The 25,641-nt window shown below is 54.8% G+C and overlaps 8 protein-coding genes across 8 annotated transcripts; 4 read left to right on the top strand and 4 right to left on the bottom strand.

Annotated features, from left to right (window-relative positions):
* Positions 1-602: 602 nt before the first annotated feature.
* On the top strand, positions 603-1,784 carry INS49_014700 (uncharacterized protein; the record flags this gene model as incomplete). Its single annotated transcript, XM_043175390.1, has 4 exons — positions 603-696; positions 766-1,022; positions 1,101-1,467; positions 1,573-1,784. The coding sequence occupies 4 exons, from the start codon at positions 603-605 to the stop codon at positions 1,782-1,784; spliced, it is 930 nt and encodes a 309-aa protein (XP_043020347.1).
* Positions 1,785-4,572: 2,788 nt separating this feature from the next.
* Positions 4,573-6,537, bottom strand: INS49_014699 (uncharacterized protein; the record flags this gene model as incomplete). The annotated part of the gene is made up of 3 exons (XM_043175389.1): positions 4,573-5,018; positions 5,100-6,312; positions 6,460-6,537. The coding sequence occupies 3 exons, from the start codon at positions 6,535-6,537 to the stop codon at positions 4,573-4,575; spliced, it is 1,737 nt and encodes a 578-aa protein (XP_043020346.1).
* A 4,588-nt stretch (positions 6,538-11,125) lies between these two features.
* INS49_014698 (uncharacterized protein) lies at positions 11,126-11,737 on the bottom strand (the record flags this gene model as incomplete). Its single annotated transcript, XM_043175388.1, has 3 exons — positions 11,126-11,173; positions 11,246-11,599; positions 11,663-11,737. 3 exons carry the CDS (start codon positions 11,735-11,737, stop codon positions 11,126-11,128), a joined length of 477 nt encoding a protein of 158 aa, XP_043020345.1.
* A 2,162-nt stretch (positions 11,738-13,899) lies between these two features.
* INS49_014697 (uncharacterized protein) lies at positions 13,900-15,368 on the top strand (the record flags this gene model as incomplete). Its single annotated transcript, XM_043175387.1, has 3 exons — positions 13,900-14,062; positions 14,122-14,150; positions 14,235-15,368. The coding sequence occupies 3 exons, from the start codon at positions 13,900-13,902 to the stop codon at positions 15,366-15,368; spliced, it is 1,326 nt and encodes a 441-aa protein (XP_043020344.1).
* Positions 15,369-16,531: 1,163 nt separating this feature from the next.
* On the bottom strand, positions 16,532-16,891 carry INS49_014696 (uncharacterized protein; the record flags this gene model as incomplete). Its single annotated transcript, XM_043175386.1, has 2 exons — positions 16,532-16,688; positions 16,830-16,891. The coding sequence occupies 2 exons, from the start codon at positions 16,889-16,891 to the stop codon at positions 16,532-16,534; spliced, it is 219 nt and encodes a 72-aa protein (XP_043020343.1).
* Positions 16,892-17,479: 588 nt separating this feature from the next.
* INS49_014695 (uncharacterized protein) lies at positions 17,480-18,658 on the top strand (the record flags this gene model as incomplete). Its single annotated transcript, XM_043175385.1, has 3 exons — positions 17,480-17,990; positions 18,059-18,188; positions 18,226-18,658. The coding sequence occupies 3 exons, from the start codon at positions 17,480-17,482 to the stop codon at positions 18,656-18,658; spliced, it is 1,074 nt and encodes a 357-aa protein (XP_043020342.1).
* Positions 18,659-18,939: 281 nt separating this feature from the next.
* On the bottom strand, positions 18,940-19,325 carry INS49_014694 (uncharacterized protein; the record flags this gene model as incomplete). The annotated part of the gene is made up of 3 exons (XM_043175384.1): positions 18,940-19,025; positions 19,081-19,183; positions 19,287-19,325. The coding sequence occupies 3 exons, from the start codon at positions 19,323-19,325 to the stop codon at positions 18,940-18,942; spliced, it is 228 nt and encodes a 75-aa protein (XP_043020341.1).
* A 507-nt stretch (positions 19,326-19,832) lies between these two features.
* Positions 19,833-24,458, top strand: INS49_014693 (uncharacterized protein; the record flags this gene model as incomplete). Its single annotated transcript, XM_043175383.1, has 2 exons — positions 19,833-22,383; positions 22,822-24,458. 2 exons carry the CDS (start codon positions 19,833-19,835, stop codon positions 24,456-24,458), a joined length of 4,188 nt encoding a protein of 1,395 aa, XP_043020340.1.
* Between the last annotated feature and the right edge of the window lie 1,183 nt (positions 24,459-25,641).

Here is a 25,641-nt window from a genome sequence, read left to right as displayed (position 1 = left end):
ACGCACCAGTCCCTCTATTATTGGATAGCTGTGGCTAGTGTCACCTGCGTTTCAACCTCCCAGAGCATCGTAGTCGACCTCTTGGCGGCTCGTTGGCCAATCACGACCCTCGTCCTGACCGACTGCATGCCTCGTCCGCTCCGTTGCCCAAGCGCATTCGCCAGGCGAACAAGCATACGTCCTCCGGACAAGCATCATCCCCATGTCCGGGGACGACACTACCCAGGCTCCACAATCCCCGGCATAGGACAGCTCTGGGCTCTTGGCAGCTTCATGTCCTTGAGGCTTGTTAGGGCAGGGACCAGACGAAGGCAGAGGAGGGTCTGGATGCATATTCACGACTCATAGACTATATATCGACTCGTCTCCCATCTTCGCAGGCTCTTGATGAACCTATCTTCCTCTGTCAGCTGCGCTCGATCCAACTTCACACGTATAATCTCTTCTTCCCGGCTCCTTGCCGTTCACCGCTGGTCGCCGTCGCTGGTCGTTCATTCATACATCTTGATTACACATACACACACGGATCATATTCCCGTACCTCGTCTCACCACACTCGAGAGAAGACCATTCCAAGACAAAGTGCTACATCAGTCACAATAATGGTTGCATACCGTATCCTGTTCCTGGCCGGCGCCGCCGCCGCTCTGCCTTTGAACATCAACCTCGGAGCATACTCCCCGGCGTTGGTAGTGGGTAAGATGGTCACCTGTGCTTTCCACTCACAGTGTATGATCTTTTGCTAATCACATTTTACGCCAACAGGTGATGGTGAAATTAGCTTCGGAGGTAATCAAGACGTGTCCGGCCTGATGAATGTCCTTGAGGGCGCAGCAGTCAACGCAGCAAATGGAGCAGCGACTAATGGTGCCGCTCAAGGTGCCGCTGAAGGCCAGGCTCAAGCTCCTGCTGCCCAACCCGCACAAGCACAGCCCGCGGCTGCTCAGCCCGCAGCTGTGCCTGCAACTGCCGCAACTGGGTCTGCCTCAACCGCCTCGGTGGATCCTACCCTTCAGCAGCAGGTGAGCAGTCAACCAGAGAATGCAAGAGGCACGTCATATAAGGTACAAGGCAGCTAACAAATATATCAACTCATCCAGGCTCAGCAAATCGCCGCGCTCCAGGGCATGGGCAAGGAGATCGCCCCCCGAGATGAAGGAGAGACACCGAGCATCGCCAAGCGTCAGACCGGCTTCGACCGCGCCCTGCAGTACGCTGAGGCTGCCCTGGTCAAGGGACCCAAGGTGCAACTCGGAACTGGTGAGGGCGGTGCTGGTGTCGGTATGATTATCGACAACAACCCTCAGGCCGCCGCCCGTCCAGGCACTGGAGCCTCCGAGGGCGCTGCTGTCGCTGCCCCTGCCCCCGCTCAGGGTGCCGCCGTCGCCGGGCTCAAGAGGCGTGACCTGGCTGCCAGCCAAAAGGTCAAGGTCACCACCATGTACGTCCGCTCCGGCGTTCCTCCCTGTGAGTTTGCGCGTTTTCTTTCCCACACATTCTAACTCGGTATTCCTACGGCGCAGGCGCAACTTCATAATCGACGTCGACTAATTTTCCTGTGCAATGAAAAAGCCCTTCAGAACGGCGGTAACAAGATGAGCGCCCGCGATGTCCCAATCGAGCCTCGAGTCCAGACAATCCAGATCGCACCGAACAAGAGGGACGCAAGCCCCAGTCCCAGCCCCAACGGCATTGACGCTGTCAACCTGAACGTCGATGGTGAGCAAGGCATCACGATGACCTTCGTTGAGACCGTTGAGGACGCCAACGAGGATGGAGAGTGAACAAACTCTTCCCCGTCATCTGTTCCATAAATTTTACGCCATCACATCACCAGCGACTCATTGTTACGACTACTACTTTACCACCTGTTTAAAAGACGACCGAAACTGTGAATATGGTGCGATTTGCCTATAATATCTGCGTGTAGGCTATAATTTGATCTCCAGAACCTGCGTTATATACCTTTCTCATTTTTGCGTGCGAAGAGGGGCGTTTGAGGGACGGTTTCTAAGCTGGACAGAGAGATATAGATCGTCGAAGCAGCGCCACTAATGGGGCAACACGGCTTGGACATTGGAACAGCATTTTACTACGACCGGACGGAGACAGTCAATAACACAAATGATCCCAAGTCTTGAGAAGCTTCTGACAAGCGAAGTCAAAAAACCCATCCGTCCCATCATGTCTGCCGCAAGGCCCCATGTAATCCGGGGTTTCTCGGTGTACGCCTCCTGCTCGCTCTCGTTAATCCGAACGAGCATGAGAGATAGTCCGTTCGAGTCAAGAGGGGGATCGTCGCAGCTCCAATTGAGTGTTCCGATGACGACTCACACCAGATGTCTGTCTCAGGACGGCGCGCCAAGGTGCAAGAGAATATCCCAGTCCCGGTTTTAGACTTCTGGAGCCCGCCACCGCGGCTCCGTCCCAGGGTATCCCAGCCATAGGGGAGCGGTGGGTGGGCTGGCTCGGTTGTAGCCGTTGGGAACCATCCAGGCAGGGATGTAGGGGGCTGGCGCAGGTGGTTGCTGGATGGTCACCTGTGCAATACACGTACCAGTCTCAAATATCATATGCCTGTCTGTCTCTCTTTCCCCTTGCCATTCCTGGCTATGTTTCTTGGAGTGGTAGACTCTACTACATTGATGCCATAGACAGGCAGGCCGTATTGTCCTCGAAGCCGCTCGCCCGGCTGCCTCGGTACAGGGAGAGGGAGAATAAAGCAGGTCCGATCTGTGCTGAATGCTTCCAGCGCTTGAATCATCTTGCTGGTGAGCCTGTCGTCATTGTCATCGTCCCGCTCTGCAGCCCGCAGGGTGGCGATGGCCTGCTTCTCCGGATGCATCCGCCACTCCCTCGCGTCTCCCCACTCGACAGCAAGCCAATCTCGAACCTGATTGTAGGGGAACCCGAATCGATGTTGCCGCACTCATGAATCCATCGTTTCCACACGGTCTGTGCCCAACAGGCGGGCTGGCCAGTGTTGCGACTATTGCCAGGGACAACGGTGAGCCAGGATAACCATCAACCAACTGCCCGAAAGGTCTCCGACTCTGGGATATCCGCCAGGCGCGAGGGCCCGCCTGTGGCGAATGACCTGACAGCCGATATCTATGACATATAACCCAGCATTGTCAGGATATAGAACGACAGGGCGGCGTGTTTGGCGGCCTGGTATCTCCTTTAGGATAGCTGGGGTCCTAGGAATGACATATCTTGGGGCCTCAACCGGTGGATTTCAAAGCGCCGGAACAGCGCACGCGCAGCCATTGGTAACGGGAAGTCGATGACAGTGAGAATGGGAAAGAATTAGAGCATGAACCAGTGGAGCTGCAGGAACCGTACTATAAGGATCGCGGGAACTATCTCTGATTATTTTCGTCTTGTGCGGCTACTTGCAAAACGAGAGCTTTACCCGCCACCAAGAATATCGTTACTAGAGGCCCGAGGTTCCTCTGGAGGCTCGTGTAGGTGCCGCTGACTGTGTAGATCCAGTAGACCCACCTAGCCTCCTCGGCTGCGGTCGAGGCCGGCAAGTTCACGATGAAGACAGGCTCTAGAGGCAATCCATATATTGCTGGTCGTAAGGGAGAGGCGTAAGGCTGACTGAAGCTTGGTCCTTGGGAAGTCGATATCCAAATGCCCGTATGGCTTGCTGTGCCGTATATAGCCTTGGCGTAGTGGTGAGATTGCTATCGCCAACATCGTTGTGATATAAGCTGTAGCTGCATGGCGGCAAGTCTAGTCCAGGGGCACGCAGGTCAGTCGTCGATCACTTCAATAAACTCACCCACCCGTCACTGGTCCTCAGAGCAGGGTCCTGCACTTGTTCCAGACTCAGGCGCGCAGTCCAATGAGGGGTGGTTACAGAGACAAGGGTGGTGTTGTGCACGATAGTAGGGACACCTCTGCGAGGACCCCTGTGAGAAGGAGCAGCAACTAGGTAAAGTAGACGGGAGCGACCCCTCTGACAGGCTCCGCCATCCGTTCGTGCTAGTCTGCCTGGGGAGCTCGTCATCGCTTGCAGTGCAGCGCGCCCCAGGCTAGCACGCCAGTGTGAACGTTTCGAGTGGCATTGATGATCGACTCCTGTCTTCATGCTGGCCCTATTTTGGGGGATCGCCCTTCATCTGATCTATCTCGTGTGGCGGTCGGCCGGGAACTGGCGCCTGGCAGGGGTGCTCGTCACAGGAAGAGGGGGGGGGGGCAACAGCACGTTACTGTGTGATTGTAGTTTCTACTACGCTGCGGTGGCGTCGGAGCAGGCCGGGTTGGACCGGTGGGTTTCTTTATGGTAGGATTTGACGTCCTCCTAGATCGTGATGATGCTTCGCTATGTATGGCCTATTGTCGGGTTTTAGTTCTGACATGCCCATCCGCGATCTTCGCAGGGGCAGACACCCGGCCGGCTCTTTGGGCGGATTTAATTCTTCCCGCTTTGTCTAGATGGTAAGCAACACGCTCCAGGTTATGGGACAACGCCCTTATGTAGTAGTTAACCTAACGCCTGCACAATATATACCCGCCTGCCAAATGATCTTACAACCCTCGTTGCGCCGCGGTGGCGCCCCCTCAGTGCTCCCACTCCTTGTAGGCCTTCTGCTTCTGTCGCGTGTTCCACCCGAGCTTGCCGCTGATGCTGTTCACCCAGTCCTCGGAGCGGCGGCCCTCGGCCTGGACGCTGGCGAAGGGGAAGCGGCTGGCCGAGATGGTGACGTAGTCCCCGGGCAGCAGCTCGAGCCTCTCGCGGCCGTCAAAGCTGGCCCAGGAGCTCGTGCGCGCCGAGAAGGGGACGCCCACCCGCAGCACGATGGTGTCGGGCAGGATGATGGGCCGGAAGGACAGCGTGTGAGCGCAGATGGCCGTCACCAACATCACCGGGTTCTCCGGGTGGCAGAGCGAGCCGCCTGCCGCGAGGTTGTAGGCTGTCGAGCCCGTTGGCGTCGAAACGCAGATGCCGTCGGCCAGGACTGAGGTGAAGTGTTCGTCGTCGCCGAATATTTCGAGGTAGGACATTGCTGGGGTTGTGTCAGCCCCCCATAATTACCAATATCATTATCACAGCGAGCAGCTTTCGAAAACGAGTGATGCAGACTTACTTGGATTCGGCCCACGGTCCACGACGATCTCGTTTAATATCTCGTAGGTCCCGTCCGGCTTGTGTGTGTGTTCGTCCTCTTTTTCTTCACCAATCAGCTCTTCTACTAGGTCCCGGTCTCGCCGTATGCTCTCCTCGTCTTCCTCACTTGAAGAGTTTGAACTGCCGGCGGTGCCGTCCGTTATCAGGCCTGGGTCCCTCTTCCGCCGCTGGCTCCTCATGATGGTCCCCTCGAACCGTAACCTGAGACTAACAGTTACGCCCTCCTTGAAGGCCCCGCTGAGTGTGTTTTGGTAGTCCTCGAAATCAAACTTGGTCAGGAACCCCAGGCTCCCTAATGCAAAGCTCAGCACAGGCGGCACAATGCGCTGGAATAGCCAGCTGGCGTAGAGCACCGTCCCGTCGCCGCCGAGAGTTATTGCGAAGTCGAAGGTGTGTGGCCTCGTGCGGCACATGTGCTCGTCCCACCACCTCAGACGCCTCGTTATGGCGTTTGCATTCTCCTCCTCGAGCTCGCCGGCCTGTATGTAATCCTTCTTCAGCTCCTCAATCAGCCCCTCCGCGTTGAACTGCTTGTTGGTCTTGAGATCCCGCTCCAGGTATACCGTATATCTCACGTCCCGCTCCTTGTCCAGCAGCCACCGGGCCAGCTCCCGCGTCTTGGGTATCAGGTCGCGATCGTAGACCTTGGTCAATATGAATATGTTGCGCACGCGGAACTTGAGCCGCATGCTCCCCAGGCGCCGGCTCAGCTCCCTGACGCCCCACGCCATCTCGCTCAGCTGCTTCTTGGTCAGCAGGCGGCTGTGCAGCTCGTGCTCGGCCTCGGCGTGCGACTTGTCCACGTCCGCGGTCGACTTGGCGATCTGCTTTGCCCACTCGTGCTCGTCGGTCTGGCCGGCGTCGCTGCCGGCGTCGGCGTCGCCGCCCCGAGAGAGGATGGCGCACTTCCCCTTGGGCTCGACGAGTCGCTGGTCAGAGACGCCGTTCTCGGAGAGCGACGCGCCGTCGACGTGCCGCTGCCCCTGTTGCTTGCCCTTCTCGTGCTGCGCGTGCTCGTGCTGCGCGTGGCGCGCCCGCTTCTGCGAGTCGAGGAACTGGTGGACGAGACATTGGGTCTTGTCGGTGTGCTGCTGGCGCAGCTTGGGGATTGGCGCTTCAGAGGGGACGAGGGAGCTCTTGCGACGGTAGACGCTGCCGGCGTCGAATGTCACCTAGTGATTTCTCGTCAGCGGTCCAGCTGCAGCGAGGTAGGCGTCGCGGTGAGGGTGAGGGTGACCATAAAAGTGGCGCAGGGCAGGGCAGGTCGTTGGCAGGGCATGGAGGGGCATTGAGGGGCATTGAGGGGCACTGGTCGTTACCTCAACGGCCTTGGCATCCTCGTCGCTGGCGCTGGAGTGAGGGTCCTCGAAGGCCACCTGCTTGTCTTGGCCGCCCATGCTCGCTCGGCCAGGAAACTTTTGATGATGTGTTTGCGATGGGCCCGACCGAGACGAAGGCGAGGATCAGCGGATTGACAGTCGAGGATGCAGATCGGAGAGCACGGAGCGGAAATGGCGCATGGTATTGGATTGTACAGTAATCAACCAGAGGGTAGCCCAGTCGAAGGAGCCAGCTTCGAAGGGGTGTCTGCCAGTGACAAAGAGCACGCTGGGCCTCGGAGGGGCTTGAGGGTTATGTCATCGGTGTTCCATGGCGATCCTCAGACCGGCCGAGACACTCCTTTTGCAAGTGGGCCGTCCAAGCGCCTGTCATTGGCCGAAGGTCTCTTCAATAGGATCTCTAGTCCTGGTTGTGTCTTGGACACAACTTTAGTAACAGAGACAAAAGCAAACAACAATGGCCTTGTCCTCTAAGTCGAATCTCATCAAAACAGTATTGATGCCGCATATATAATGTCTCAGTATCGTTGCACTATCCAAGCTCTAGTTCATTCCCCCTGCACCAGGCCCTCCTACTTCAGTAACTGGACCATCCTGCAGCAATCAACCTTGCCGAGGACTCTAACACAGCAACCGCAACCGCAATCATGGCCATGGACCACCAATCCGCCACTTTCTCAAAGTTTCCTTTGTTGCCAACCGAATTGAGGGAAATGGTTTTCGAGCAATCATTGTTCGGGCTCCTCGAGCCAAGGATCGTTGTAGTCGGGAAAGACATAAACGACCTGGCCGGTTACAATGACTTTTATAATGCGGCTTTTGAGCACAATTTCTGTTCTTTCTTTGTCCTCAACAGGCCGTTCCTCCTCGCGAACGACCCTGCAGCTACACTCAGCCAAGTTTGCAAAGAGAGCCACCGTGTAGTCCAGTCCTTCCACAGGCGCTGCGGCATACCTGGGCCCCAGCCCGCTTTTGAGAGCCCTCATCTCAACCGGCTTTCTCTGGGCGCCACACTTAGACCTCAAGGCCCGAGTGCAGACCTTTTCTTTTGGGAAGGATTCACCTTCCACGAAAACAGAGAACACCCGTTTTGTGGTCCAGCCAACAGTGATGTGGGACTCGCCAAGCGTTGGCTTGTGCCGATGCATGCCCTGATGGAGGATGTTCATTTCATGAGAGCCCCCAGAGTCCACGGTTTTCGCACCAGACCGGCTTTGCTGGAGTCCCCGCATGAAATCATCGCATTAGCTTCCGATCCGGATAGAACAGGATCCCTCAAGTATAGTGATCTGGTTATCGTCTCGGCCGAAGCCAGTTGCCACGTGGCCATTCCAGGTCTTGACAACAAGGATAGAGACTTCATCCTGGAGACTTTCAGACAACTCAAGGAGTTATATGAACGGTACGAAAGAGGCCGTAAGAGACAGCGCAATGGGAGGCTACCCACGATGATATTCCCCGATCTATACTTCGCATATGTGAATCCGCTCAAGCGAAGTGAGCCACCCCAAGAGTAGTTACCCGGGAAGTCTTTCGAGGCAAGTACGACTTGTTCTGTTTCTGGCAGGGTTGATTGACCCCTGTTGCCCCGTTTTCCCTACTTTTCCCTTTCTCTTGTCTTTGTTTGGCTGAGCAGGTCATCGTGTTTCGGATTTATCTGAACTTGAAATAGAATGATAAAAAATTGAATTTCCTTAATCAGATCATATGAGAGCAAGTGTATTTTCCAGGCCAGCATCCCAATATGTCCAACTGCACCTTGAAGAGTTTGTTCTGAACGGCGACGTCCACAAATGCATTTTCCGCTCATGATAAATATCTTAGTAATCTTGTATCCATGAAAATTCTAGGCCTCATCATCTGATTCGTACGCGCCATGCCACCCAAGACACCGTATCTGAAGCTGAGTAGCCCAAATGTCACGGGGCTGGTAAACGATGTACCATGGACCTGCCACCGGCGTGCCCCTAAATGGTCCTCGGCTGCCGAGATAGGTTCACAGACTTTTATGCGGGCTAGAGGAAGCCGAGTCTCGATGTATAAATCAGAGGTCGCAAGGATTTTACCTGATTTATCCACCAAATTGAGTAGTAGAATGCACATCTCCCCTTTAGGCATACCCTATGTGTGGTGGGAAGCCCAGAGTTCAAGACCCCACTTCCCTCGCCATCACAGTATAACACGCGATTGGCCGGACTGGAGACCTACTCCGAAATAGGAAATCCAAACACGGTAAACATCCGCCATTCCAGTGCATTGATCTCGAGAGAATACATTGCGAGGTCTGAAATTGGTTGTAGCTACTTGAACCTTGCAAGTGTCGGTCTGAGGAGAGAGTCCCAGTTTGGATCCTCTAGAGAACAAGGATTTGACCTCGCATGGCAAAGCTGCTGATGGCATTGTGCAGCGGTGGCACACGCCTTCTGCGCCAGATCAACTGACGCCGCTGGCCGAAGCTATTTCTCTCAGACAAATCTCCTCCGGATCTCAGAGACAAACTGCTTCTGCTGGGTTGGCTCTAATGTGTCCCCAGGCGGTGCACCTAGTGGAACAGAATACTTACTGCTTTCCAACCGTGGCTGGCCGACAGCCCGTAATCTCCTGCATCTGGAATCTGAAAGGTCTCCCACTGGCAGAACAAACGGCACACAGCCTTCCGGTGAGTTTTCTTGCAGTGATCTAGACTTCATGTGTTTAATGTCGGTAATAATGAGCACGGTTGACTATGCAAGCTATTCACAGGACTCGGTTTTTGTTCCGCCTTGCTAACTAGACCCTTCCTTCAGCAACATCCCTCCTAAGATGGAGTGCGATGCCCCTCTCCTTCCAATTCGAAAAGCCTTGCGAATCTGTATGCATTCCATAGCCCATATATTCTGGGTTCTGGAAAGGGCTTGGGAGACTCATACTTCAAGTAAAATCAACAATGGAATAGAACGCCAAATTTCCACCAAAGAGAAACGTACGATCACGGCAACTATGAGTGGAAAACGCACGCGCGACAAGCAGACTGATGGGTCCAATTGAACCTTCCAGAACAATAGAGCATTAGTGTCGCCTTTCGAGGCTTAGTTTCTAGAAGAAATGGACTTGGAACGAACACAGTTTGAATCAATATTTAACCAACCAACACCAAAAGATTGCATAGCATGTCGTGTGGCATATGCGAATATGCGAGGCCGTGTGTGGGATGGAATCATATTTCGGGCAAGACGAGGCAACGACTTTAGTGTCAGACTCGCCGTGCTACACGCCCGCTCCTAGGGCTCATGGCTTGTCTCTCATCTCACAAACTATGCATGGCAAGGCCATAACGGTGGCCATATGAGCCGCATATTTTGCTGTCAAATATGGGATGAATCTAGTCCTCGTAGCCCTGCATTCGACTCAGAGACAATGAGAATACGCTTAAGTGTAGCATGTTGCCTTTGTGTTCCATGTTTACTTGACGAGAATAGAATACCGGTAGGTCGTTTCTCTACACACCATTTCATCATGCCTACATATACCTTATATCCCTTTTTCTAGGAATAATCATGGCTCTTCAGCAGCTGGAAGAGGCTCGCGCCCACATTGGCGACCTCTGCTTCTGTCAGATTCTCGACGGGCCCGGCAAGCCGAGAGCCTGAAGATGTGGGCCCGTTGAGAAGTTGAGATGATAGCCTAGGTGCCACGAGCCAGTCTGACCATGACTTGTTCATGTCGCCGCGATGGGCTAGCGCAGCTGGATATCAGCTGGACCCCCAAGACTGGCAGGCCCCTGGCATCGGCAGCTCGAGATAGAGGATGGGTGGAATGCCTTCCCCATTTCCCTTCCGGCAGCTCCTCGGCCTGGGTTGTTGCTGTCTCGCCAGTGTTGCCGGTTGACAAACTCTGGAATACGGCCGTGATGTTGCCCGACCTGCACGCACGGTACTGTCAGAGGTTCAATACCAACTCCATGTTGCCGACCGTTGAACATTTTCGGATTGAATAGGACAAAGACCGGGCCGCCAGTCATGGCGAGCAGCTGCAATTCGAATGAGAGGTATCCCACGAACACATCCCGTCACTGATACATGGCGACGAGGGCCTTGCTGACAGCGGGAGCAGTCATCTCGGCACACCTGGCTTTGAGACCGTGGACGGCGACCTCGCCGCACCAAGTCTGATGACGTCGACGTGGACGCGGTCGAACTTAAATCTGACCCCAGCACCGCTGGTTTAGCAGGAACTGCCAGGCCAGAAGTGGACACCGATACGGGAGAATGACCGTATACTTAGAGAAGACCAGCGACCGAGTCTCAGAGGATCGTTCAGACTTGAGTTCCTAGTCAGCTGGCGGATCGTGCCGTCGCGTCCGACTAGGATATCCGCGACACCGTCAACAGCTATACTTCAACACGCACTTCTTGCCATCAAACGTTAGGAAGCTGTGGGTCTAATTAAACCCGTACCTTTCTCTCGGCTATATTCTATGAGGACCCCTGGACTCCGTCGTTGAGCATGCGAATTATGCCAGTGACAACACCGAAGATCAGGTAGGTGGCTTGTCGCAATTCGTATCTTATATTCCCTCTGAAGTGGAGATTCCCGACTCCGAAAACCCGGCTGATGGTTGTACAATGTGAACAAGGGAAAGGAAAAGGCAGGACTCGTAGGTCGATTATGCTAGCACTTGCTCGCCGTTCGGTGATGGTGGCGGCATGGGGACCTGTGCAATTGTCAGTCAGTATGATTCCGCCAACTCTCAATCCATCAGAGGCGCCGAAGTCGGGCAACTCACCTCCAATTTTGTGCTGCCCGCCATCATCTTCTGGAAACCAATGCCGACACCCTCGATCACCGCCAATAACACAGCGCACCCGATGGCGCCGTTCCTCGCCGACTTGAACCCGCCCCGTATCGCCAGCGCGCCGCCCGTCAGGAAGCCCGCCCCGATGGCGTTCCACGGATCCTCTTTTTGCCGGACGCCCTTGACGGCGCAGTCGGCCAAGCTGAAGATGCCACCCCAGGCGCCGAAGTTGCCGCCTAATACGGGCGCGCGCATCTTGACAGCTGTGATGGCGCCTATCCGCCGCTCGCCGTAGGGGCTGTTGCGAAAGCCTTTGATGCCGTGCCAGATCGTGCCGCCGATTGCCTGTTAAGAGGGTCGTTAGCCAAGTTGCCGCATCCACGATGCGCAGAGGTGGCGAGGACGTACTCCCATGGCGAAAGCACCACCGAAGTCATTCAGAATGACCCAGGGACATGGGTCCCGACCGTGATCCATGGCCATCGTGTGCTGCGGAGGGAGGAGAAGGCTGTGGAGAAGTCGTGTTCAAGGGGCCGGGCGAGGCGTTGATGCGCGTGGAAGGTTTTGGTGAGACTCGTTGGATGAGAGAGCGTCGGCGACAAAGGGCTGCGCAAAAAGTCGAAGGCGTTGACGTAGTTGAGAGCTTGACTGGTGGATAGACCTTTGGATGGGAAAGATTGGAAAGAGTCGGCGCGCTTGCGGCTAAGGAATTTCAAGTGGGTCCCAGTAAGTAGATCCTATGGTCTGTGCTGACAGGCGCGCCTGGGGGCGGCTCAAAAAAAAAAAGTCAAAGGTGCTAAGCGCGGTGGCAATCACTCGATTGGTGGGCAAGACCGCCGCAGTTTGGTTGCAGCGGTGCACGCGACTCAAATTTATTGCGAGGATCCGGTGGCTGCCGCAAACTCATACCTTTTGAAGAACATTTTTTTTTTCCCCAACTGTACATGTAGTAAGTAATTGCAACATGAGGCATGTTCAATGATTTTCGATACACGGTTTGATCCAGATGTGCTCGGTCGGCCAGCAATGAACGGCCCCAGCGACCCAGAAACCGGTGGTGTCTCAGAGCCTGACAGGATTCTGGCTGCTCCTAGCCAATTTACAGAACAACCCAGCCAAAAGACACCATGGGGGTTGAAGTGAATAAGATACACACTACTGAGCCTTCCAAACGCCACTACTTGATAATTGAGCAACGTCAACCTCTTCGAACTGTAGATAATTTCGCGGTCCGCAAGGTGCCTGGCGAACTGCTATCGGCAACTCCATCGAATCCGGGCTCCTGATCCTCCTGTCGCGTGCCGGTCGATATCCTCCGATCAGCTGAAATGGCGACACTAGAAGTAGACTCTGTCTAGGGCAAATTGAGCGACCGCCCTGAAAGCACCCTCTTCTGGAGTGAGCACCCCTCGATAGTCAAGAATTAGGAACTCAGGTCGACTCTCGACGGATCTGGGAAACAAGAGCTTCAACTCGAAGAATTTGGGGACTGGATGTATCGCGTGTCGAGAGTGTTGAAGGTAGTAGGGAATTCCGTGACTCTCGTAGCCACCAACGGCAGAGAATTCTTGGAAGCCGGAGCTGTGAGACTGACTTTTCACGGGAATATTGTGTGATTACTCTTCTGGCCTGTATGAGACATTACATAGCTGGCCTGGCCTAGTTTACCAGAGGCCACCAGATTATGCAGGGATTATGGTGTCCAAGAGCGTTCAGGCAGCGAATTCAAGGGCAAGTCCATGTCCAACACTGTTTGGCGACCCATGTACACACCACTCAGTATGTCGATGCTCTTTCCATAGTCATGAGATCCCCTAGAGCTGCTCAGACCTTGTAAGAAGGGGGAGAGAAAAGACTTTTGGGAGAGATGAAATCGAAGATGGGAAGAGAACAAAGGAAGAACGACTCATTGCCGTCGTCAAGGAACCTAGACATGGCGAACGAGGTCGTCGTCCGGGAAGCACCTAAACCTCAGCGCTGGTGACACCGATATAGTGAACAGTCCGACTGGCGACTTCAACTCAAGCGTCCAAGAGACGCCCGGCTAGCTCAATCGGTAGAGCGTGAGACTCTTAACGAGCATCGCGTTCTGACAGAAAATCTCAAGGTTGTGGGGTAAGAGAAAATTCAGACATTCCAGACCTGTTCCGGAACTTGTTCATTAACATCCGACTCAGTTCGACCCCCACGTCGGGCTCAATTCCCGTCGCATTCGATCTATTTTTTTTTTCTCTTTCTTTTTGCTGGTCTGGAATTGGGCGGTGCATGGTCTTGCCTCCCTTTGGACAAGCTGTCACGCTGGGTATCTGTTGTGGATGTGAAAGATGAGCAAGAACGAAACTGGATGAATACACCCACGATGGCTTCTTCCCGCACCGTGCAAGTGAGACTCGCCGTTTGACGCGTGCACGTGACGTAGTTGCTCATGGAAATCAATTGCAGCTTGATTGGCGCTAGAGCCCGAGGCAAAGTGGGTCCTGCCGCCAAAAAAGTCGATGCGGCAGGACGGGCAGAAAGCAGAGCTTCACTTTTGCTCGCCCTCGACCGACCTCTTGGCCGCTGCAGCTTTTCTCTCCTGATCCCGGGCTCAACCATCTCCTCTCCTGTTATTGTGATTGTGTGGCCGTCTCTTTCCTTTCTTCAAGATGTCCTCTTTCAGAACCGTTGCTCCGTTCCTGCGGACAGCCCGCACTTCTCTCAGATCCGCCCACCCATTAGTATCGCTGCAGCGACAGTCCACTTCTCCCGTCCTGAACCTGCGCCGTGGGTACGCGGTCTATGAGAGGAGCAAGCCTCACGTCAACATCGGTTCGTGCCTTCTCCAGCACCATTGCAGGGTAACAAAATACTTACAAAACATCGAATAGGTACCATTGGTCACGTCGATCACGGAAAGGTAATTCTAGCCCAAGCTCATCCCAACCCAAGCTCGGTTCGACTCGCGATTCCATTTGACTGACAAGCATTTGCTTGCGACTAGACCACCCTCTCCGCTGCCATCACAAAGCGACAAGCCGAGAAGGGCTACGCTTCCTTCCTTGACTATGGCTCTATCGACAAGGCTCCCGAGGAGCGAAAGCGTGGTATCACCATCGCCACTGCCCACATCGAGTACTCGACCGACGCCCGACACTACTCCCACGTCGACTGCCCGGGTCACGCCGATTACATCAAGAACATGATCACGGGTGCCGCCAACATGGACGGCGCCATCATCGTGGTCGCCGCCTCAGACGGACAGATGCCCCAGACCCGAGAGCACTTGCTTCTGGCCCGCCAGGTCGGCGTGCAGAGGATTGTCGTCTTCGTCAACAAGGTCGACGCTCTGGAGGACCCGGAGATGTTGGAGCTCGTCGAGATGGAGATGCGCGAGCTGCTGAGCACCTACGGCTTCGAGGGCGACGAGACCCCCGTCGTCCTGGGCTCCGCCCTCTGCGCCCTGGACGGCAAGCGACCCGAGATTGGCGAGCAGAAGATCGACGAGCTGATGAAGGCCGTCGACGAGTGGATCCCCACCCCCCAGCGTGACCTCGAGAAGCCCTTCCTCATGTCCGTCGAGGATGTCTTCTCCATCGCCGGTCGTGGAACCGTCGCCTCGGGCCGTGTCGAGCGTGGTGTCCTGAAGAAGGACTCCGAGGTCGAGCTGGTCGGAAAGGGAGGTGAGGTCATCAAGACCAAGGTCACCGACATCGAGACCTTCAAGAAGTCTTGCGACGAGTCCCGCGCCGGTGACAACTCCGGTCTCCTGCTCCGTGGTATCCGCCGTGAGGACGTCAGGCGTGGTATGGTCATCACCAAGCCCGGCACCGTCAAGGCCCACACCCAGTTCCTGGTCTCCCTCTACGTCCTGACCAAGGAGGAAGGTGGCCGACACACCGGCTTCATGGAGAACTACCGCCCCCAGATGTACATCCGAACCGCCGACGAGTCCTGCGCTCTCTTCTTCCCTGAGGGCACCGAGGACGCCCACTCCAAGATGGTCATGCCCGGTGACAACATCGAGATGGTTGCCACCCTGCACAACCCTTGCGCTGTCGAGGCCGGCCAGCGTATCAACATCCGTGAGGGTGGTAGGACTGTGGCCACCGGCCTGGTCACTCGCATTATCAAATAAGCTACTTGAGAAGAGATGATGAAAGCTGAAATCTGCAAGATCCGAATGAGTGGTCTGTGTTGCACGCGGTCAAGGGACCAGAGGGGAGTCTCGCATTTGCAGCAATCTCTTTTTTCTTGTGGGAAAGGTTCAGGAAAAAAACGGAGTTTGCAAAATGCGCCATGTTATGAGTGTACGTATACCATGGAGAGTTGATTCTATGTACATTTGTCTGAGCCTGCGGGATTCCACGGACATTGTCTCCCCTCTACGCGTCTACGCGTCTGTCATAATCCTGTAGTTTAGACAAGACCCGCAATGATAGAACTCTCAAGACGATCACGCACTTGGAACATACAGCCAATCCATTCAAGACCTGTGGTGCTGTTCATGCGCCGGGTACTGATTTGTACTCGACTTACACAGTTCGCGGCACTTTATGAAGTTGGCCCAAGTTACAAAAGGCTGGGCCTTGAGATGAGCTCGGCTGCTCTTTGGCGAGTTGAGAAATGGGCGTGACTCGATTAGACATGGTTGGGAACTGGCACAGATTCAGTATTGGGCAACTAGTCGGGTTAAACTACGTAGTTAGGAAATATGGAGGCTGTAACTGCTTTTTAAGAGTGCTGCCACAAATGCGACGCTTCGTATTGGACCAGGTCGCCATTAAGACATGCGCAAGACTGGTTCCCCTCGGTGCGGAATCGGCCATGGTGTGGATGGAGGTCATTCCGATTTCTGAGCGTGGCCTCGGGACGTGGGCAATCAATCACCATGCATCTTCATTCACCAAGTCTCTACCGCGTGGCGGCACGCGTGTGTTGGTCTTTGCACTCGTTTCTCTATTCCGACGTGGATGGGAAACTCGATCTAACTCGTCGCAGATCCTCTGCCCCCAGATTCCCCGTCAAACTTTGCCCCCACGGATGATTTTCCACTGTCCGGATCGCCAAAACCAATCAAACTCCTAATGAAGCAAAGCCGGCCGATGAAATGCTATCTCGTTCGCGTCGGGGGATATCGAGGGGCGAGGGGGTTGGTTCCCAGAAACTTGAGTGCCACCCCCGTTGGCGTCGTTGGCGCATTTTTAATCGTGGTGTCGACCGAAAGAACTGCCCATCCCTACTCCGTCCCGTTCGGGGCGACGCATTTATCGGTGCTGTTTGGAGAATAAATGTTAGTCTCTATCGTTCGTCTCGGTCGAAGCTGCTTTGCGACGGGGGGTCTGGATCGGGTCGCACCTTTTGGAAGCCAATGTCGGCGCTCTTCTCACGGAAGCACTGACGGCAGATGTTGAGGCCGTACTTGCGGATCAGACCGGCACGGTGGGTGCAGACGCGGCTGTGAAGATAAATCGCATGTTAGCATATGTTCTCATCCCTGCGAAATATCCTCCTCCAGGCTTTTCTTCATGTTTGTTCGGGTTGGCCCCGACAGCGACATGGTTTTTTTTCCTTCAAGATGGGGTCGGTGTGTTCGTACCAAGAGCGGGCACCCTTGCCGTAGCCACGAGGGCGGGAGTTCCAGACGGATTCGTGAGACATGTTGTCGGTTGACGATTTGACTTGACGGGATGGAGGACGGTCAAGGTCGGTTGTCGTTTCAGGAGGGTGAGGTAGGTGATTGCGGTTGTGACGGTCGATCTGGCTGGACGAGGTGGTTCTGAAGTGGAGTAAAGTTTGGTCGCGGCTCCCTTTTCTGAAATTTCTGGGTTGGTGTGTCTGGCGCCACAGTTATTCCGAGCAATTCCCCAAAACGTGGCTGAAAATTGCTGGGAGAGCTGTGGCGCATTCGTCCCGCATTATCTTGTCGACGCCTGCCTTAGCGGCCGCCAGGCCGACCCGCTTGTTCCATCCCTGTGGTCTAGTGTCTCGGGGACCTTGTTGCCACTCAGCCTGTCAGTGAAAGAGCTACGGGCAGCTTATGACAGCTGCAGCAGTGCCAGATTGTCCTCTACCTTATCCATATTACTTGAATCGGCGACCGATTTCAAAGCATTCCATCAACCTTTCTTCTTATAACCAAGCAATTCGATTGCTTGAGTTTCTACTTGATCTACTCCTCAGATAACTATTTGCACTCATCAGTCCATCACCCAAAGATTCCCAGAATACGACCAATCGCCAGCAATAATGGTCCTCCTTAAGAGCTTCGTGCTCGCCGGCCTGACAGCCGCCGTAGCTGCCAAGTCCGCGGTCCTCGACCTCATCCCAGACAACTTCGACAGCGTCGTCCTGAAGTCGGGCAAGCCCACGCTTGTCGAGTTCTTCGCCCCATGGTGCGGCCACTGCAAGAACCTCGCCCCCGTTTACGAGGATCTCGCGAGCGCATTCGCATCCTCCAAGGATGTCCAGATCGCAAAGGTCGATGCCGATGCCGAGAAGGAACTTGGCCGTAGATTCGGTGTTCAAGGATTCCCTACCCTCAAGTTCTTCGATGGCAAGAGCGACACCCCCACCGACTACAGCAGCGGACGGGATCTGGAGAGTCTGACCAACTTCATCACCGAGAAGACCGGTGTCAAGCCCAAGAGGAAGTTGGAGAAGCCTTCGGCTGTGACTTACCTGACGGATCAGACCTTTGACAAGGAGATTGGTGGTGACAAGAACGTTCTGGTTGCATTCACTGCGCCTTGGTGTGGGCGTAAGTCCCCTACATTGACTTACTGCGCCAGTCGCTTATTCGGGTCGCTAATCTATCCCTCAATACAGACTGCAAGAACCTTGCCCCTGTCTGGGAGCAGGTCGCCGAGGACTACGAGAACGAGCCCAACGTCCTGGTCGCCAAGGTCGACGCTGAGGGTGAGAACAGCAAGGCGACCGCCAAGGCCCAGGGCGTGACGTCCTACCCGACCATCAAGTTCTTCCCCGCCCGGCAGCAAGGAGGCCGAGCTCTACAGCGGCGGCCGCACCGAACTTGACTTCACCACATTCCTGAACGAGAAGGCCGGCACGCACCGTGCTGTCGGCGGCGGTCTGGACCGCTATGCGGGCACGATCGAGGTCCTCAACGCGGTGGTCGACAAGTTCACGGGTGGTACGAGCATCCTGGCCGACTCCCTCGCGGAGGCCCAGAAGCAGGCCGAGGAGCTCAAGGAGCAGGCCCAGTACAAGTACGCCGAGTACTATGTCCGCGTGTTCGACAAGTTGAAGAGCAACGACGGCTACGCGGCGAAGGAGCTCGCGCGTCTGGATGGAATCCTGAAGAAGGGTGGCCTGGCGCCCACGAAGCTTGACGAGCTTACGAGCAAGACCAACATCCTGCGCCGCTTCGTCGAGGAGAAGATTGAGCAGGTCAAGGATGAGTTGTAAAAGCGTCGAAGCCGATGAACTGCGAGGGAGGAAAATGGGAATGGGAACAATAACTGCTTGCTTGTATTTTACTGGGAGCACTGGCAGGCGGACCGCATGGGAATGACTCTGAATGAAACCTTTCTTGGAATCGACTCTTGGTACTACGGAAATGATGGTCATCCTTGATGATGCACCTTCGTCCGCAAATCTCTATGTCCTGTAACATGACTGTATCCTTGGCTCAGGCTGATAATCCATAAATGCACACCGTGAACAAGAGTCCAGGGAACTGCCTTAAGCTATGTTTGCTTCGTGCCAGAATCCCGATCGTTGTTCGCCATCAAAGCTGCCTCCAAGCTGTCTATTCTCCGAGACATCTCATCCACTGGACACGGGTGTCAGTGAAATGTAAACGGGCCCAGCTCGAAGAGGTCACTCACTCTTTGCGAAGATCTCACTAGACACTCCGGCGAACTTGTTGGAGAGCGTGTTCAGAAGCTCATCTAACTGTTGCGTGAGCTCTGCGCGAGCGTCGTCGGACGTCTAAGAGGTGGGTTTGTCAGTCAGTCGCGAGCTCAGGTCTCAAGATAGGAACCAGATACGACCGCCGGCGAGTTGGGACTCGGAAGGGAGCAGAGGACGGTACATTTGGCTGGTTGTTTGGCTCACTGCTGTTGGACGCCATCTTCGTGAGTGGAATGTTTCGATCGGGTCGCACAAGTTCTCTTCAATGTTGACCTGGCCTGTCGCTTTCAAGTAGTTTGACCTTCATGTGACGATGGTTCGGAGAGTATTAAGGGGCGTGCATATGGAGGATGTGAATGCAGCCCGAGTCTGGGTCCGGCTGTTGACGTTGCGTTGTTAGCGGGCAAGTGCCCTAGTCCGAGCATCTGCCAAGCCCAGCCAGGACATCCCGGGTACCCGTAGCTGAGGTACTCCAGGGGGGCGAGAACCCGCGTCATTCCACTTAGACTTCTGGACAACCTTTGCTCACACGATAACCACCTGCCACTCAGCTCTTCTATTTGCTCGACACACTGTTGACAGACTCGCTGCATAAGCCACGTCTTGCAATGCCCGAGTGAGGAGCCTGCAATTTGACTACACTCTACCTAGGTACACAGCCTGACATGCTCCCTCGGTGACCGTCCGCTCCACACAGGCTCCGGAGCCTCCGCCCAATCGACCCAAGATGCCGCCTCCGCACCAGGAGAACCTGCGCGTCCTCGCCATCATCCTCATAATCTTCTGGCTCACCACGTCGTCGGGCGACGGCCAGGCCGGCTACTTTGCGACCCCCTTCCTGACCCAGGAGCGCCTCGCGCGCCAGCGCCACGCGTTTTCCGTCCTCAACTCGACGAAATGGGGTGACTTCAACCCGCGACAGGTGGGCGACCCGGCGAACGGGACCGAGCACACGCGGTATATCAACATCACGGGCTTCAGACAGAATGATGGCCTCGCTTGGGATGACCTGGGTCTGTTCAGGGAGCGCTGCTTGGAGACCAGCAGGAGTACAAGCCCCCTGTGGTCCAAGCCGATCTCAGAGGATGGTGAACCTGTCCTGGAGACTAGGGAAGACGGGGCGCCGACAAAGTCTATGTGGGACATGGCCGGCATCCCAACGTGGTTGAATGCGACTGGCTTGGTGAGGGGTTCTTGGACTCGACGAGAGGCGTCATCCCCCAGGACTTGGTCCGACTATAACTTTACGGCGATGACGCCTGGCGTGAGCTGGAGCGGGACGCACGGCGAGTGGAACAGAAACGTGACGGGGTCCGAGGGGACGATGCAGCTGCGGGTCGAGGATAAGAAGCGACACATGGAATACGAAGAGGACATCGACGCCAACGATTTCGACGAGCACCATCGACTCAGCACGGGTGGCTCAGTCCGCGAGGTCGCCGCGGGGCTGATTATCGAGGATTCGGGCCATGACGGGAGCGGGAGCATGTACGAGATGAGGCTGCATGGGGTCCACTGGCCGGCGCAGGGGAACATGCTGCTCACCACGACGAGCGAAAAGTTCGCGGGGATCTTTGGCCTTCCGCACCTGACGCCTGACGAAAGTTTCTTCCAGTCGAGCCAGCAACTGCTGAACCAGACCATCAACGAGGTTCTTAGCAAGAAGGAACGTTCATCTTTTACGGACCAGAGCAACCCCTGGACTTCGAGTGTCGCGGGCGTAGAGGAATCGTGGAACCCCTCGCCACATTGCGAATGGGTTGTCTACCTGCAGGTCCATCCCCTAACTGGCAATGACTTGCAGCACTCCGGGAACGATATAGGCGACGTGGTCAAGGAGATTGAGAATGAGCTGCGATATCCTACTGGAGCTCCGCTGCCTCATGTGCCGGAGATGAGGATGTCTGCCGTGGTCTACTCGCCGGACTGTGCCTACTTCCTTGAATCTAAAGGCCCGCCGCACTTCCCCGAAGCGCAGGGAAATCATTTGGTTGGTTTCAAAGAGGAGGTGTGGATCTACGACCTGAATCTCTATCTCTTGGTCATGGCTGCCATCGTGTTCGGGCAGGTGCATCTGCTCAAGTCACAGATGAGAGAATCGTACACTCCGTCCACCATGGGCCGAGTCAGTTTCTGGACGATCACCATCATGGTGCTAGTGGATGGCATGATGTTCACTGTTGCCGCCGCGTTGAGCCTTGACTCTCCATTCTTCCTCCGCGCGCTGGTCTTGACGTTCGCCCTGTTTATGTCGATGATGATCGGAGGAAGTTTCCTGGGTGAGATCTACAAGGTCCAGGAATCGGAGTGGCGGCCTCGAGAGCGCGAGCATACTCCAAACAACAACACGCCGAGGCCGCCGTCAACGCCTGCTGCGACAGAAGACTCGCTACCTCGCCCGGTCACTGCAGGCGCTGCCGCGGCTGTCAGCCCGCCGATAATCGTCCCGTTTGACCAAGATATCGACGCCGAGATTGCCGAGAACACGGCTGCAGGGGCAGCAGCCGTCCCTACCGCAGGCACGACAGGTACCGGGGCACAACAGTCGAGAGTGACCCCATTCTCGAGCATCATCGGCCGGCTCTTCCTCGCCGGCTCTTGCATAAGCTTTCTCTCACTCGCCGCCACCTCGTGGTGGCGGCCGCTCCGCAGCTTCTACGTCAATACCATGGTATTCGCTTACCTATCTCTCTGGGTCCCCCAGATCATCCGCAACATGTACCGAAACAGCCGCCGCGCCTTCTCATGGCGTTTCATGATCGGCCAGTCCGTCCTGCGGGTCTTACCGGTGGCGTACTTCTACCTGCGCAAGCGCAACGTGATCTTCGCCGAGACAGACTGGAAGGCGTTCTTCGTCGTGGCGGGGTGGCTGTGGTCGCAGCTGTGGGTACTGGCGTTCCAGGACGTCCTCGGCCCGCGCTTCGGCTTGCCCAAGGGCTGGATGCCCGAGGCCTGGGACTACCACCCCATCCTGCGCGAGGACAACCTCGAGGCCGGCGGCCTGCCGATCGGGCTCGTGCCGTCCACCTCCACCCCCGGATCCCCCACCCTGGAGCGCGTGCGCTCCCTCAGCCTGAGCAGCGTGGAGGGCAGGGAGAAGAGCACGACTGCCGTCAAGGGGATGCATATCCGCGCGATCGAGTGCGCCATCTGCCAGGAGGCCCTGGAGGTGCCGGTCGTCAAGGCCGGGCAGGACGTTGAGCCTGCTGGCGGTGGGGTTGCTGGTGTGCTGGAGAGGAGGAAATACATGGTCACACCGTGTAGGCACATCTTCCACAGTGCGTGCTTGGAAGGATGGTTGAGATTTAGGCTGCAGTGCCCGAACTGCAGGGAGGAATTGCCGCCATTATAGACGGAATGCGCATTATATCTATCTTGAAATATTGAATCAATACTTTCCGAAGCAGTCACACACATGTTCTCCGAGCTATTCCCATTTCATCATGCAGGTCTGACAACAGCATGCCACCCCTTCCCCAGCCCCCAACGTATTTCTCTCCGAGGCGTTCTGCGATCACTGAGCGGATTTTGCTCCCCTAGATGGCATATGTTTACCTCGTCAATTGTAACTAATTGTTTGTCGAATAGAGCATAGACTCAGGAAACCAAGACAACACCCCACAGCATGACACACCCAACGATTACCAGCTTGCCAACAGAGACGCTGGGCTCGATATGCAGGCACTTCTGCCTGTATTGCTGTCACGGCCACACAGAAGGTCCAGACTCGTATTTCCGCGGCTCCGACCATCATCACCAGCAACAGGCGCACGAGCGCTCCTGGTACCTGGCTGAATACCGCCAGCCCCTGGTGTCCCTATGCCTGGTATCGAGGCGCTTCCGGGACGTCGTCCAGCAGGTCCTGTACCATGAGTTCGTGCTCGGGTACGGCGACTCGTGGCGGTCGGGCCCCTCGTCCTGGGACAGGCGGCTCACGTCCTTCCTGCGGACGGTCGGGCGGCGGCCCGATCTCGCGGCCGCGGTGAGGAGGGTGTCTTTGCACCCGAGGCTGCTGGAGGCGGCGGAGCTCGGTGATGTCGGGGCTGTCGTTGAGCTCCGGATTATGGGCCATGGCCTCGGCCTGGAGTCTGGAGATGAGGCCAGGCCTCCGTGTTATCATGCTCGTCCTGGTCATGGGAGACACCGGCCGCCAACCCCAGAAAGGACAATTGAGCGGTACCAACACGAACTCCGACATATTCATCATATACCTCGGGTGGATTATGTCGACTTATATACTTCTACCGAGAGCTTCCGGGAGAGACACGCGCTCGGCCTCGAGCTCCTGGCGATTCTGATAGGCATGTTGCCAAGTATCGAGCGCCTGAGCATTCAGCAGACCATCGTCGACTACGATACTCCTTACCTGTCGGTACTACGATCAATGACCACGGCCAAAGGAGCACGCCTTCTCAAGACTCTTGACATCGCCACGCACGACCACTCGCCAGAGCTCATGATCAAAGTGCCCTCGCAGGCGGCGGCTGCCCTCGAGCTGGCGCAGGGTACACTGCAGACACTCAATCTGCACATGTGCAACGGGTTCTGGTCCACTGTCGAGGACGCACCTACCTTCAGATCCCTCAAGACCCTCTGCCTGACACAGAGCCATCTCAGCGCCGTGGAGCTCAGTGTCCTGCTGTCGTCCTGCACCGGTGGCCTCACCTCCTTCACATACGAAGCTGCCTCGGTCTGCAGTAGTTTCTGGCGCAGCCAGTTCCACCCACGGGAAGCCATCGAGGTCCTGAGTCCGCACAGTCGCACGCTCAAGACTCTGCATCTGGATCTGAGGCCAGTCTTCGAAAGACTGTTTATACAGCCCATGGCCCCGGCCAGCCTGGTGGACTTCACCGCGCTGGAGGACTTGTTCCTCAGCGCCAACACGCTGTGGAGGAAGGACCAGGCCTCCCCAGCCGACGAGGCCCAAGGCACCCGGCTCCTGCCCCAGCTCCTCCCTGCCAGCACGACGTCGCTGTGCATCACCGGCCCGGACGTGGACAGGCGGCTGCGGCTGCTGCCCGCCGAGTTCCTCGGCATCGCCCGGGCCGTGGCAGTAGGTGAGGGGAGGCTCTCCAGGCTGCGGCAGGTCAGGTGCGACTCGAGAATTAAGTGGAGGCTTGACAAGGGGCTTGGGCCGGAAATCGAGAGCATCTTCCGGGCCGCGGGCGTGGAGTTTGGGTTCGCCAGCTGGCCGCTGAGCCAGACTACCGTCACCAGTAAGGACGTGCCGGTGCCGCTGAAACGAGGGATGGAACCCTTCAACCTTGATGACCGCGATTGGGAAGAGTGGGAACGTGATCAGGCTGAACGTAAGGGGGCTGGACGCGAGGAGGGGGGGGCGCAAGGGGAGTGAGCCCGCTGATCACTCAATCCGCCCGACTCTGGCTTCTGGCTGCTGATAGCGGACTTGTCGGCTGGATTTCCTTCAAAAAGATCATAGCCGATCAGACAGTATATAATTCAGGATGATGCCAGAATTCATGGAATAGGTGCTCATCCGAGAGCAGCCTACGGTTTTGCTGGCAGCATCCTGCCACGCATCCGCTGTCTGTCTTAAACGAAGTGATGCCCCCCCCCTATCGTTTTGGTTAGCTGTCCCCCCCCGCACCAAAATTTAGCTATAAACGCGGAATACGCACCAAGATTCTCATAAACACCCTTATTAACATTACTTAACGCACTTAATTTAGCAAAAGAAAAGTCATTACAATGAATAGCCATTGCCTATTAAGCATAAAATTATAAATATTGCAATTTTATTTATACTTAAACTTATTATTGCTAAATAAGTAACTGCAAGCTAAATTTTAATGCAGTAAAATAATAATTTAATAATATTAAAAAAGAATTATAATTATAAATATTATAGCATTAAGCATGCCCTTATTATTATCATTAAATGCCATTAAATTAAAGTAATAGGCTTTAAAGGTATATAATATTCTTTAGCATAACAAGCCCTTTAAGCATTGCTAACGCCCTTTTATCACTATATAAAAGCTTAAAAATCTTCTCCTTAATAAGCTAAATATATACCTTAATAAAATATAATGCTTTCTTATTAAAGTATATTAAATTAATTACTTAATAAAAATCATTATAAAAACCTTTAAGGCATATAATTAAACTAATAAGTAAGTATATATACTAACTTAGCAACGCAATAAGAACCTTTAAAGCTATTACCTTTTTAAGATTTCTAAGCTATAATATACCGCTAAAATATTTATCTTTTATAATAAATTAAAACTTAATAAGCATAATAATGAAAACAAAGGTTTGAAATTTAATGCCCCCGTGAATTTCAAGGGAATACACGGGGAATCTACCTATATATACATATACATAGTAAATTCATAATGAATTTACCATGAATTCACTATAAATATTAGCATTTACAGTAAATTTACTGTAAAAATACTATAAATTTATAATTTATAATAAATTTATAATAAATTTACTTAAAATCTATTATTATTTATTTATATTATATTAAATTCCCCTTAGCTAATAATTTGCTTTTAGCATAATTTCCT

Source organism: Diaporthe citri (assembly GCF_014595645.1).
Source record: "Diaporthe citri strain NFHF-8-4 chromosome Unknown scaffold_8, whole genome shotgun sequence".
Lineage (NCBI taxonomy): Eukaryota > Fungi > Ascomycota > Sordariomycetes > Diaporthales > Diaporthaceae > Diaporthe > Diaporthe citri.
Note: the sequence above shows the minus strand (reverse complement) of the source record. Positions and strands in the feature narration are given on the sequence as shown.